Raw genomic sequence first — 13,357 nt, forward strand, 5'->3', positions numbered from 1 at the left:
TTGGAGTCCTGGCTGCTCCATCAGACAGAAATCAGTTCTCCCAGGCCCCCATCCCCTTGACAAAAAAAGCAATTGCTTCCTTCCAAAAGCTTTATTGAGTCTGTACCAGAATCAGCCTCCAGGCCTTCCCATGTCACTTTCCCATCACTCTGTTCTTCGCTGTTCCCTGGTGGTTCTGGCTACAAGGGCTAGTAGGGCATCTGGTTTTCTTTCTTACCCCAGTCCAGCTTGCTAACTATCCTTAGCCCCTCTAATCCCACCATCCCCCCAACCTGGAGCCTTGGTAAGGAATTGTGAGGTTTTTAGACGTGTCCATCCCTTCCTCTTCCTCACCCCAAGCTCCAGGCCTCTAGGCCTCAGACAGATCCTCCTTGGGAGGTGCCTCTCCTGGTGGGGCCTCCTCAGGTGCTGGCCTGCAGGCAACCCCTCCCTGTAGCCATGCTGTTTTCAGCATATCTTTCAGCCTACCGGGAAAGAGATAGCCCTGGGTCTCTCCTTCCCCATCAATGACCCCTCCAAGCCCCTCCAGTGCTGTTTGCAGGTACCGCAGGCCGAGGAGCACCAGAGCCTGTGGGGGAAGCAAGGGGAAAGAGTTAGGGAGAGTCAGCGGTTCCAGGAGGCCCAGGGTTGGAGTGAGTGAGGAGTCCCCGGTGGGAGGAGGCCTCAGATGCTTTGCTGACTCACCTGCAGTAGGAAGGTGACAGCCAGCATGCTACCCAGTGTGCCTGCCAAGTCCTGCAAGTGCTCCAGCAGCACCTCATGGCACCCTTGGGCCCAGAGGTTTTGGTTGGGTTGTCGGGGATCGAACAGGGGGTGGGCGTAGGAGTCTGAAAGACGGTTTTGCAGGCAAGGCCGGGGTGAGTGGGGGTTGCAACAGGAGAAAGGGACCCCATCAGTCAGGTATAGGCCTTCCACATTGCTCTGGATCCGGCTGCAAAGGGAGGGATAGAGAGGTTAGGATGTCTGGAGATAGAGGCCTGGGGGAGGGACTGAAGGGCACAGGTATTGAGAAGGGGAAAAGAATGGTAAAACATTTACTGACTGCTGTACTATGTGCCAGCCAAGCATAATTCACTTATCTTCACAACAACTCTATCAGATAGGTACCTATCAGATAGGTACTATTATCTCCATTTTACAGGTAAAGGAATGGGCCCAGGGTGGTTTGGTAACATGCCCTGGGTTTCACAGCTAATAAATGGCAGAGCTCTAACCGGTCTCTCAGCTACTATGCTCTACTATTGCCCCTCTGAGCCAGGTGGAGATTCAAGGCAGCAGGAGGGAGCCTGTCTAGGGAGGAGGAGGAGGAAGAGGAGGAAGAGGAGGAAGGGAGACGAAAATCACTCACTCAACCACATCCTGGTCACTGGGGTCCAGGTAACGGCTGCTGACCCACTGGACCCCAAACCAATCCTTGTACCCGTGGCGTCCGCAGCATTGGTACCTCAGTTGCAGCTCATCCACCAGCCTTTTGGCCTGACAGTGCCCAGGCACCTCTGTGTCCTTGTAGTGAGCCAAGGCAGTCCCCAGGCCCTCCTCCAGCGCCTCATCCAGACTCCCAGGCAAAGCCAGGGCTAGCCCGAGGGCGATGACCAGGAGCCCCCCACCACCAGCCGTCCCAGCCACCAGCATCGGGCCCAGGACCCCTCGCCAGGGAGGGTATAGAGCTGCATTCAGACTTGCCCGGCTGGCTCCTACACCCACTAGTCCTGTGCCTAGAGCCACCGCACCCGCTACCAGGGCAGCCTGGGGCAGGGCAGGGAACTGACAGGAGGGAGCCAGGAAGGTGCCAAGGTGCCTCAGCTGGACCAGGAGGTGCCCGCTACAGAGGAGGATGAGGCCACCAGCCAGCACCAGCAGCCAGGAGAGAAGCCAGAGCCCTTGTGCCAGGCGGATGCGGGGCTGCAGGGGCAGCACCAGGGGTAACACCGGCGCCATCTCCCATCTCTGCCCAAGGGAGTGCAGAGGTGTCGGGGATGGAACTTGGCTGGGGCAGGATGCTGAGTCAGCCCGGCCCGGCTTGAGCTGGGCTAATGCCACCCTGACCCCAATACCCTGAGCATCCTCCCATCCTCAGCCTTAATAACCCGCCGCCCTGTCAGCCCCAATACAGGATGCCTTGGCCTTGCCCCTTTGGAGAAACTCCGCCCCTAGGCCGAGTGCCCGTTTTGTGACCCCGCCCCTGACCCTCGCGGAAGTGGTGGGGCTGGTCCGTTCAGCCCTGAGGGGTTAGGGGCTGGGGGGCGGAGACCTCGGGGCGGGCGCTCCCTATCCCGTCCCCTGGGAATCCGGGGGCGGGGATCCGGGAAGGGCCTGGAGCGGGAGGCCGGGAGCAGGCCAGGGGGTCAGCCGGCTAGCCCCGCCCCCGTACTGAGCGGCGAGGCCCGGACAGGGAGGGGTTACCAGGCGGCCCGGCCCCCCCTCGGGCCCGCCCCCCCTCCCGCGCTTCCTGGCGGCTCCGCGTCCGGCGCCTGTTTGTGCTGCGGCGCTGTGGCCCCGGACGGCCCCGCCACCCCACCCCCGGGAGCCGAGAGCGGCCCCGGGAGAGTCTGAGGGCCCGGGGGGGTCTGGGGACTGCGGCCCCGGGCCCACAGCGCCCCCTCCAGGCCCCTTCCCCGCGCCCGATAGCGCCCCCGCGGGGTGGTGGTACGGCGCCCTTCGCGCGCGCCCCGGGGTGCTTCCCCTTCCCCTCTCCCCGGCCGTGGCCCCCGCGGCTTAGACGCCTCCTCCGCCGCCGCCGCTCGGAGCAACCCGGGGGCCGGATGGACGGGGCCGCGGGGCCCGGTGAGTACGGGGCGGGGCGGGCGGCGTGCCCCTTCCCGGAGCGCCCGGCTCGTCGGGCTCCTCCAGAGCTGGACGGCTGTCTGGAGGCGTCCCCGCGTGCTCCTCCGCCGCAGGGGCCCCGAGCATCCTCCACAGTTCCTCCGGTCCCCCTCCCTAGTTAATTGGGTCCTGTCACTTCGGGCTTCCCCAGCGTCATTCTACCCCCCATGTAACTCCGGGCCCCTCGATGTTTCCCTGCCCTCTGCGTTACTCCGGGCCTCTTCTCCTGGTATTTCAGGTCTTTTTCCTTCTGACCGCCGTCCCCTGAGACCTTCACTATGACTCTGTTCACAACCCACACTCTCTCCTGTCACTCTGGATCTCTTTTCCTGTACTCTGGGTCCTCAGTATGACTCCATTCCCGTGCCCCATCCTCTCCTGGTGTTCCCCCGGCTCAGTTACTCTGCTTTCGCTGGAGACCTGAGCTTGTTGTGGGCGCGTGGGGAGGGCTGCGGTCCCTCCCCTCACCAGTGCGGCGCCTCTCTCTGTGGCTCCCACGTTCCTCGGCAGTACTCCATATTTCCCCCCCGGTACTCCATGGTACTCCCAGCCTTTGCGGAGGCTGAGACGGCAGCAGGAAGGGAGCTTTGCCAGGTTTCTCGCCTGCCCTGCCAGAAGGAGGCCCTTGATCCTCTACCACCGTCTCCTCCCCTCTGGACGAGCATCCAAGCCTGGGGCTGCTTGAAAGGGGTAGTACTACTGGACACATGTAAAGCTGTGGGGAGACAGAATCCCCTTTACGCTTTCTTCAGGTGATGGGTACATTCTGAGTACCTCTTGCCCTTTTCCCAGGTGAGGGCCCTGCTCGGGAGGCCCTGCAGTCTCTGAGCCAGCGGCTTCGGGTGCAGGAGCAGGAGATGGAGCTGGTAAAGGCAGCCCTGGCAGAAGCCCTTCGCCTGCTGCGGCTGCAGGTGCCGCCTTCCTCCCTGCAGGTCTCTGGCACACCAGCTCCTCCAGGGGACAGGTATGCATGTGGGCACACCCCATTTTCCCTCCTCCTTGGGGCCTCTGGGGCTTCAGGTTAATTCATCATCTCTCCAGCAGTTTTGCAGTGCCCCCAGGACTGCCACCCACGTGCACCCCTTCGTTGGTGAGCCGAGGCACCCAGACGGAGACAGAGGTGGAGTTCAAGACATCCCCTGGACCCCCTGGCCTGAGCAATGGACCCCCAGCCCCTCAGGGGGCCAGCGAAGAGCCTAGTGGGACCCAATCTGAAGGAGGGGGCAGCAGCAGCAGTGGTGCTGGCTCTCCCGGCCCCCCGGGAATCCTCAGGCCCTTGCAGCCCCCACAGCGTGCTGACACGTAGGTGTCCTGTGGCCCTGTGGCAGAAGCTGGGAGGGGTGGTAGGATTGCGGAGCACAATTGGAGGGAATGACCTTCACTATGCCCCCACCAGGCCGCGAAGAAATTCTTCCTCCTCCTCATCCCCCTCAGAGCGGCCTCGGCAGAAGCTCTCCAGGAAGGCAATTTCCTCCGCCAACCTGTTAGTGCGGTCCGGGAGCACGGAGAGGTGGGTGAGGCTTCCCCTAATCCACCCCGCCCCAGGCGCAGGCTCTCGACTTTCCGCATCTCTCACCTCACATCCCTGGGTGGGGTGGGGGAACCTGATTGCCCAACAGGAATAAGGAAACAAACACTCCTGGGGCGCCTGCTGTGTACCCGGCACTGTGCTAAACCCTCGACCTCCTCCATCTCAGTCAGTCCCCACATCCTTGGGGGGTAGGTGGTCTCATGCTGTCCATTGCACAGGTGAGGAGGCAGGCTCAGAGAGGGTAAGTCATTTGCCTGGGGTCACACAGCTAGAGTCAGGATTTGAACCTAACTCTTCCTGACTCCAGTTCCCCTACCCTTTCCACTACATCACAGCAAACCTTCCGAGATCCCCAGAGGCTTTTCTAGAAGCTCCCATGGCTTTCATGGATGGCTGGCCCTAGAGCTTCAGCCCTCTTTCCGCTGGATCTATCAAGTACCACTCTATTAATATTTACTTCTAGAGGGCAAGGGGACGTCCTAGTGGCCGAATGTGGTTGCCTCAGAGTATGTACGGGCCCTAGGACACCCGAATGTTCATTCTAGCCCTGTCTTTGGCCTGTGCTTTATTCTCTGAAGAGACAGTATCACCTTACTGTTATCTAACGACAGGAATCTCTGGAGAGATGTGGACTTTCTTGCTTGCCTCCTGGATCCCTGAGAGGCGGGGCTGGTGTACATTCTGGACTCCCTTTGGTCCCATTTTACGGATGGGGAAATGAAAAGGTCAATAGCGAGGCCTAGTGGCACGCACCTGTAATCCCAGCTACTGGGGAGGCTGAGGCAGGAGAATTGCTTGAACCCAGGAGTCGGAGGTTGCAGTGAGCTGAGGTCACGCCATTGCACTGCAGCCTGGGCGACAGAGCGAGACTGAGGCCTGGTGGTCTGGAGGAGAAAAAGGGCTCTGGCACCCTGCACTGCCTCTTCCAACCTTTGTGGCCTTGTGCTGTGCACTCATTCAGCCGCAATCTTCTTTTTTTTTTTTGAGACGGAGTCTTGCTCTGTTTCCCAGGCTAGAATGCAATGGCGGGATCTCAGCTCACTGCAAGCTCCGCCTCCCAGGTTCACACCATTCTCCTGCCTCAGCCTCCAGAGTAGCTGGGACTACAGGTGCCCGCCACCTCACCCGGCTAGTTTTTTGTATTTTTTTAGTAGAGACGGGGTTTCACCGTATTAGCCAGGATGGTCTTGATCTCCTGACCTCGTGATCCGCCCGTCTCGGCTTCCCAAAGTGCTGGGATTACAGGCTTGAGCCACCACGCCCGGCCTCAGCCTCAATCTTCTTATCTCTTAAATGGAACTAAAAGTCTCCATCTACTAGGGCCCTGATACTCACGAAGCAAACTACAGGCCTGCAGAGGTGACTGTGGTTTCTGCAGTGACCTCTTTTCTTGTGTCCTGCCCCTCCCCGCTTAGGTCTTCGGCCCTGACCCCAGTCCCTGTGCTTTTTCTCTTCCCAACAGCCGTGGGGGAAAAGACCCCCTTTCTAGCCCCGGGGGCCCTGGGTCTCGGAGGAGCAATTACAATTTGGGTACGTACAGAGGGACAGAGGGCAAAACTTGGATGGCAGGGTTAGGATTTGGGCTGTAGCCCTAGGAGCTATTTTGGGCTGTGAGGTGTGGTGGCTAGGGTTCTGCTCTGTCTTTCCTGGAAGGGGGGTTGTGGGTGGTAGTTGACACCACCCCTTTTCTCTGTAGAAGGCATCTCAGTGAAGATGTTCCTTCGAGGCCGCCCCATTACCATGTACATCCCGTCTGGCATCCGCAGCCTGGAGGAGCTGCCGAGCGGCCCACCGCCGGAGACCCTCTGCCTTGACTGGGTGTATCCTGCCCCCTCCGGTCCCATGGGAACCAGCTTTCCCACCTCGGGACCCCTCTTCCCTTTACAGTTTTCTCCTGGGTCTATGGGGACAAGGAGCCTTCTAGATCCTCTCCTACCATCATTCTGCTCCAGGCCCTGCCAGCCAGAAGCTCTGTCTTTCTCCCCTCTTCCTCCTCCTGCCCTTGATCTGCCCTTTCCTTGACCGTGATCTCCGCCCCAGTTACGGGTACAGGGGTCGTGATTCCCGCTCTAATCTGTTTGTGCTGCGCTCGGGGGAGGTGGTCTACTTCATCGCCTGCGTGGTGGTGCTGTACCGGCCTGGAGGAGGCCCAGGGGGTCCTGGAGGCGGCGGCCAGAGACATTACCGGGGGCACACAGACTGCGTTCGATGGTGAGGGGCCTGGGGATGGTGGGCTTGGCAGGAAGAGGGTCTGGGGGCGTGGAGAAGCAGGGGAAAAGAGTTGCCTTGCTGCTCTGCAAGCTTGGAGAAGGTGTCTTGGATGGTCTTGAGAGACCCTTTCCCTAGAGTGTCTTCCCCCTGCCTTAGCCTTGCTGTTCACCCTGATGGTGTTCGGGTAGCCTCGGGACAGACAGCTGGAGTGGATAAGGATGGAAAGGTAAGGCCAAAGTCAGGGAGCAGGCAGACACGCTGTAATTGCACTCCAGCTTTGCTTCACACCTTGACTCTTCTTCCTTCACCAGCCCCTGCAGCCTGTGGTTCACATCTGGGACTCTGAGACGCTGTTGAAACTGCAGGAGATTGGACTGGGGGCCTTCGAGCGGGGTGTTGGGGCCCTGGCCTTTTCAGCTGCGGTGAGCTGGCCCTGAAGCCTCTAGACCCCCATTCTTGCCTAGGAACCCCACTCTTGCATGTCACCAGGAAGCCTTGGAAGTTCTGGCCTTCCTGAACCTCACCCAGGTGGTTGTCTTGAGAAAGGGACATGTGTGTCAACTTCTGCCCTCTCCATCTGTGATGGTACCTCCTAACCTAATGACCACGAACCCTGGACCTCCAGGGTTCACTCTGCCCCTCCTGTGTGTCGCCTTTGTTCAGGATCAGGGTGCCTTTCTGTGTGTGGTGGATGATTCCAATGAGCACATGCTGTCGGTGTGGGACTGCAGCCGGGGAGTGAAGCTGGCTGAGATCAAGGTGAGGAGTCCACATGACTTGGAGAGGCTCCGAGGTTGGGGGTGGGAGTGGTGGAGTGCAGAGAGCTCCAGACTCACCCATACATTTCCTTCCTTTTTGGCTGGGTCACATGGGGCAAATCTAGCTTCTCTGACCCTTAGTTTCTTCCTTTGTGACATGGGTTCTGACCTCATGAAGGATAATATGTTAGGTATTAGGGTGATTAATTATGATTGACAGGGAATAGTGCTTTTAGGGGACCAGGGTCTTGAAAGAAGGGTTGTCCTGGGGTTTCTGGGCCTCTACCAGCCAGCTGTCATGATGCAAATTGAGGAGAGTCAAGTAGAGCGAAGGTATCCAGGGCTTGGGGTGGCTGAATCTAGTGTCTTCCCTTCAGAGTACAAATGACTCAGTCCTGGCCGTTGGCTTCAACCCTCGTGACAGCAGCTGCATCGTCACCAGTGGGAAATCTCACGTCCACTTCTGGAATTGGAGTGGTGGAGTAGGGGTTCCTGGGAATGGGACCCTTACCCGGAAACAGGGTGTCTTTGGGGTGAGGCATGGATAAGTGGAAGGTGATGGGGAGGGCAGAGTGGAAGAGGAAGCACTGGGCTGAGTACTATGGACCCTAAGGTTCCCTAACCCCTACCTGCCCTATGACTTTTTCTTTTTTTTTTTTTTTTTTTTGAGACGGAGTCTTCCTGTTGTCGCCCAGGCCAGAGTGCAATGGCACTATCTCGGCTCACTGCGACCTCCGCTTCCTAGGTTCAAGCAATTCTCCTGCCTCAGCCTCCCGGAGTAGTTGGGATTACCGATGTGCGCCACCACGCCCGGCTAATTTTTGTATTTTTAAGAGAGACAGGGTTTCATTTCATCATGTTGGCCGTCGCTCCCAGCTCTTTTTTTTGGAGACAGTGCCTTGCTGTATCCCCCAGGCTGGAGTGCAGTGAGGGATTTCACCATATTGGCCAGGCTGGTCACAAACTCCTGGCCTCAGGTGACCCGCCCGCCTTGGCCTCCCAAAGTGCTGGGATTACAGGCGTGAGCCACTGTACCTGGCTTGTCCTGCGACTTTGAATTTTTGCCCTTCCCTTTGACCTCTGCTGTCTGCTCTCCCTTCCCGCTAGAAATACAAGAAACCCAAGTTTATTCCTTGCTTTGTGTTCCTTCCGGATGGAGACATTCTCACTGGAGACTCCGAGGGGAACATTCTCACCTGGGGGCGGAGCGCTTCAGATTCCAAGACCCCAGGCAGGGGTGGGGCCAAAGGTATGCGGCTGGGGGTGGCATCTGGGAAGTCTAGTACTCCAGAGGTTCTGTGGGAACAGAGAGAGGGTTTCCCATTCCCATCTTTTTTTTTTTTTTTTTTTTTGAGACGGGATCTTACTCTGTTGCCCAGGCTGGAGTGCAGTGGTGTGATCTTGGTTCACCGCAACCTCTGCATCCCAGGTTCAAGCGATCCTCCCTCGTCAGTCTCCAAGTAGCTGGGATTACAGGCACACGCCACCACGCCTAGCTAATTTTTGTATTTTTAGTAGAGACGGGGTTTTGCCATGTTGGCCAGGCTGGTCTCGAATTCCTGACCTCAAGTGATCTGCTCACCTTGGCCTCCCAAAGTGCTGGGATTACAGGTGTGAGCCACTGCGCCCAGCCAGGTTTCCCACCTTTTTACCTTGAGAGGTGATAGTTCTCTGGGGGGCTGGTCTAGAAGGGTGTGGGCAGCACAGCAAAGGAGAAACGGCTGGAGCTTTGTGTTTGCCAGATCTCAGGTTCAGATTCCAGTTTTGCCATTAGTTGCCTGGCCTTTAGGAAGTTACCGCACTTCTCTGAGTCTCAGTTGTCCTGTTTGTAAAATGGGGAGAATAACAGATGTGTTGGCAGTATGAGGATGAGACATAGTAGTCGGTACATTCAATGGCTGGGAGTTCTTACTCTATTGTGGCAGCCAAAGCTGGCCATTTCTCACTCCCCTGTACCCCCAAAACATGACCTGCCTGGGGCTTTGCCAACAGAGACCTATGGGATTGTGGCCCAGGCTCATGCTCATGAAGGTTCCATCTTCGCCTTGTGTCTCCAGCGGGACGGGACAGTGCTGAGTGGTGGCGGGCGGGACCGCCGGCTGGTACAGTGGGGGCCCGGGTTGGTGGCCCTCCAGGAGGCTGAGGTGAGGGCTGGGCTGGGGTCAAGGGAGTGAGGGAGAAGAGCAATGGTCAGTGGGCTCTTGACATTCTGCCACCACTCTGCAGATTCCTGAGCACTTTGGGGCCGTGCGAGCCATTGCTGAAGGGCTTGGCTCTGAGCTGCTGGTGGGAACCACGAAGAATGCATTGCTGAGGGGAGATCTGGCCCAAGGCTTCTCCCCTGTAATCCAGGTTGGGGGTTAAGGGCTCAGGGGAGGAAGGGGCAAAGGGGTGTGAGAGAGGGGCAGGAGTGACAGTCATGCTGTGCTGCAGGGCCACACTGATGAGCTCTGGGGGCTCTGCACACACCCCTCCCAGAACCGCTTCCTCACCTGCGGCCATGACCGGCAGCTCTGCCTGTGGGATGGGGAGAGCCATGCGCTGGCCTGGAGCATCGACCTCAAGGTAGAGCCCTGTGCCCCTGGATCCCCCATGCCACACCCACCAGGACACCTGTGGCCACCACGCCTTCCCTAGCACCTTACCTTCTGCCTCCCAGAGGTGGCCAGTTTGTACTGGTATGGGTGCACTGGTTACTCAAATATTAATTCTTCTGTACTGATTGGTAAAAGCTGATGCTTCTAGTACCACCTGGGCATTCCCTGCCGCCCCCAGAACCCCTCAGACTTCCTCTTGGTCCAGCACCTAAATGGTTAATCTTCGACACAGTTGTTGGCCTCAGTTCTGTGGTTAAATATTTTGATATCACTCCCTGTTTAGGCTCCAGTGACACCCAGGTGTCCCTTCCCTCTCTTTCCATCTTCTCCTTGGGAGTAAGTGGCTTTGAAGTTATCAGGAGGACAAGGGGTCCCCTCTGGTTCCCTCACTAGAAAGGCATTGTCTTGAATTCACCTTCTCCCCTCTCCCAGGAGACTGGTCTCTGTGCTGACTTCCACCCGAGTGGGGCAGTTGTGGCCGTAGGACTGAACACGGGGAGGTGAGAGGGAGCCAGGACTCCCAGGAGGGAAAGCAGGGAGGTCTGGGAAGGGTTCCTGGTACTGGGGGAGTGGGCGAGAGTGACCGCCTCTGCCCAGGAGCCACCTGCGCCTTGGCACTCCTCCGTGCCTCTCCCTGCAGCCCCTGCCACCTGGGCTCCCCTCCTCTCCTGTGGCAACCGTTCCTCCCCCTCCCCCAACCACGGTCTCCTCCAAGCCTGGGAGTGGAGGAGGCGGCAGCCCAGGATAGAGCAGTGGGAATGGGAGGGGCATAGACAAACACAGGGAAGTGACAGGCTTCCAGCCTGCACAGGGCCTTTGTAGTCGGTCCCTGGTCTATAGTTTCAGATTCCTTTTTCAGACGGCATTAGAAGCCCCTCAGCCTTTATCCACACTTAGCTCCTTTCCATCTCCCAGCATAAGAATGCAGTGGTGGCTGGGTGCGGTGGCTCATGCCTATAATCCTCGCGTTTTGGGAGCTGAGGCGGGTGGATCACTTGAGGTTAGGAGTTCAAGACCAGGCTGGCCAACATGGTGAAAACCTCACCTCTACTGAAAACACAAAAATTAGCCGGGCATGGTGGTGCGCACCTGTGATTCTAGCTACTTAGGAGGCTGAGGCATGATAATTACTTGAACCCAGGAGGTGGAGGTTGCGGTGAGATCTTGCCACTGCACTCCAGCCTGGGTGACAGAGTGAGACTCTGTCTCAGAACAATAACAATAACAACAACAACAAACTAAAAAAAGAATGCACGCGTGACCTGTCATCTACATCAGAGCTTTTCTGTGTGTGTTTCTGAGCTTCTCTGATTTGCCATCCCCAAGCCTACCCAGGGTGGCCTACCTGGGGGTCTCCTCACATCTTGCCTTTTTGTCTTCCTATCTGCCTCCACTCCCCTCCCTTCCAGGTGGTTGGTTTTGGACACAGAGACCAGAGAGATCGTGTCTGATGTCATTGATGGCAATGAGCAGCTCTCAGTGGTCCGGTACAGCCCAGGTGGGAGCCACCCCAACCCTGGACTCACATGTGTCCCTGGCCCTTCCCTCTCTGAGTGACTGTATTTGCAGATGGGTTGTACCTGGCCATTGGTTCCCATGACAACGTGATCTACATCTATAGTGTTTCCAGTGATGGTGCCAAATCCAGCCGCTTTGGCCGCTGTATGGTGAGGAAGTTGGGGCGTGTGGTGGGGCATGATAACAGCTAGGAAACTCAGGGGTCTGATGCATCAAGGGGGCTCTGGGGATGGGAAATGGATGGGATACTTTAAAACTCTTGACCTTTGCTCCCAGGGTCACTCCAGCTTCATCACTCATCTTGACTGGTCCAAGGATGGGAATTTCATCATGTCCAATTCTGGGGACTATGAGATTCTTTACTGTGAGTGGCAGTGGAGCAGGACATGGGGAGAGGGTAATTGGAGTGGGTTTTATGTAGGGGGGTTCTTAGAGGTGTTGTCAGATAAGGGAGTGGAGATAGGGTTAAAGTGGAGTTGGAATTATACATAGAAATTTTGTGATTTGGAAACAACGAGTTTCACACCATGTCTTGTTGACTTGAGGGAGCTGAAAAATGCTCTAAGAAAAGATTGTTTGGGAAAAGTTTCTCAGGGCAAGTGTGAAGGACTTGACTTATCTAGGGAGGAGGAACTCATGGAAGCTGTTAGAACTTCAGCCAGTGCTCAGGACAGGACGCACACAGGGTGGGTTTCACAGGGGGAGGAGGTCACTACGACAGTGACCAGATCACATGCCATCGCTGGGTTTCATGCCAGTCTTTCCAATCTGGCTTTTCCTGGCATCTTCCCTACTGAGGGCAGCGTGAGAGCTGAGCTGGGCGGGCTCCCTCTCCCCAGGGGACGTGGCTGGAGGCTGCAAGCAGCTGAAGAATCGCTATGAGAGCCGAGACCGGGAATGGGCTACCTACACCTGTGTGCTGGGTTTCCACGTCTACGGTGAGCAGGGGCGTGGAACCCTGCTGGAGGGGTGGGGGACAAGGTGGAGCCCGGTTTGGGCTCGGAACGCTGGGCGTGTGTCATTGGGTGAGAGTCCAGAAACCTGAAGATCCAGCCCAGGAGGCCCCTCCGGCCCTCGGGACCGGGAAGGCTTTCCTGGAACGCGACAGTGGGTGGCTGCGGCTGCCGGAGCGCCTGAAACGGTGTAGCTCTGGGCCGTGGGTGGCGGTGGGTAGGAGGTCGGGCTGAGGCCGGCCACTGTGCTAGGCGTGTGGCCGGACGGCTCCGATGGGACCGACATCAACTCCCTGTGCCGCTCCCACAACGAGCGCGTGGTGGCGGTGGCCGACGACTTCTGCAAAGTGCATCTATTCCAGTACCCGTGCGCTCGTGCCAAGGTGAGGCCGCGGGGGCCGCCGGGGCGGGACGGGTGGGCCCGAGGGCTCCGCCGCCACTGCAACTCTTCCCTCCCGCCCAGGCGCCGAGCCGCATGTACGGGGGCCACGGCAGCCACGTGACCAGCGTCCGGTTCACGCACGACGACTCGCACCTCGTCTCGCTGGGCGGCAAGGACGCCAGCATCTTCCAGTGGCGAGTGCTGGGCGCTGGGGGCGCGGGGCCGGCGCCTGCCACGCCCTGTCGAACCCCCTCCCTGTCCCCCGCCTCCTCCCTCGACGTTTGATCGTTGCCGGCGGGACCTACTGGCCTGGCGGCGTGGCCCCGCCCCGCTCTGCCCCGCCCTAATCCCCCACGACCAGGGGCCGACTCTTTCCTCGACTGACTTCGAAACATTCCCGACGGTGCATTTCCCTGGAGGGCGCGAACGGCGCCCCTGCACACACTGTTTAGACCCGCTGGTTGAGCCGGGCAGCCCCAACCTAGGCCTTGACTCCCGCTGCCTGCTGAGGGGCAATAAACCAGAACCAAAGTCGCCTCCCGGTGCTTTTGTGGGGCGCTGCTGGGTGCCTCCGGGGCCCTGTG

The 13,357-nt window shown here is 58.4% G+C and overlaps 2 protein-coding genes across 4 annotated transcripts; one reads left to right on the forward strand and one right to left on the reverse strand.

The window, feature by feature from the left end:
* Nucleotides 1–72: 72 nt before the first annotated feature.
* On the reverse strand, nucleotides 73–2,479 carry ROM1 (retinal outer segment membrane protein 1). 2 transcript variants are annotated; one of them, XM_025355401.1, is made up of 3 exons: nucleotides 1,349–2,479; nucleotides 685–931; nucleotides 73–568 (listed from the first exon to the last, which is right to left on the reverse strand). In XM_025355401.1, exons 1-3 carry the CDS (start codon nucleotides 1,936–1,938, stop codon nucleotides 350–352), a joined length of 1,056 nt encoding a protein of 351 aa, XP_025211186.1. In that variant the 5' UTR covers nucleotides 1,939–2,479; the 3' UTR covers nucleotides 73–349. The 2 variants fall into 2 exon arrangements, with proteins under 2 accessions (XP_025211186.1, XP_025211187.1); XM_025355402.1 differs by having other exon boundaries at nucleotides 77–568; nucleotides 1,445–2,200.
* EML3 (echinoderm microtubule associated protein like 3) lies at nucleotides 2,200–13,309 on the forward strand. 2 transcript variants are annotated; one of them, XM_025355395.1, is made up of 22 exons: nucleotides 2,200–2,784; nucleotides 3,616–3,787; nucleotides 3,865–4,125; nucleotides 4,220–4,333; nucleotides 5,817–5,884; nucleotides 6,051–6,174; nucleotides 6,395–6,565; nucleotides 6,722–6,791; nucleotides 6,877–6,987; nucleotides 7,229–7,324; nucleotides 7,701–7,856; nucleotides 8,431–8,572; nucleotides 9,316–9,467; nucleotides 9,550–9,675; nucleotides 9,757–9,888; nucleotides 10,353–10,420; nucleotides 11,330–11,418; nucleotides 11,490–11,587; nucleotides 11,715–11,802; nucleotides 12,278–12,376; nucleotides 12,644–12,774; nucleotides 12,855–13,309. In XM_025355395.1, exons 1-22 carry the CDS (start codon nucleotides 2,763–2,765, stop codon nucleotides 13,056–13,058), a joined length of 2,694 nt encoding a protein of 897 aa, XP_025211180.1. In that variant the 5' UTR covers nucleotides 2,200–2,762; the 3' UTR covers nucleotides 13,059–13,309. The 2 variants fall into 2 exon arrangements, with proteins under 2 accessions (XP_025211180.1, XP_025211181.1); XM_025355396.1 differs by having other exon boundaries at nucleotides 3,868–4,125.
* Nucleotides 13,310–13,357: the final 48 nt, after the last annotated feature.

The sequence above is a fragment of the Theropithecus gelada genome, chromosome 14 (assembly GCF_003255815.1).
Source record: "Theropithecus gelada isolate Dixy chromosome 14, Tgel_1.0, whole genome shotgun sequence".
Classification (NCBI taxonomy): Eukaryota; Metazoa; Chordata; class Mammalia; order Primates; family Cercopithecidae; genus Theropithecus; species Theropithecus gelada.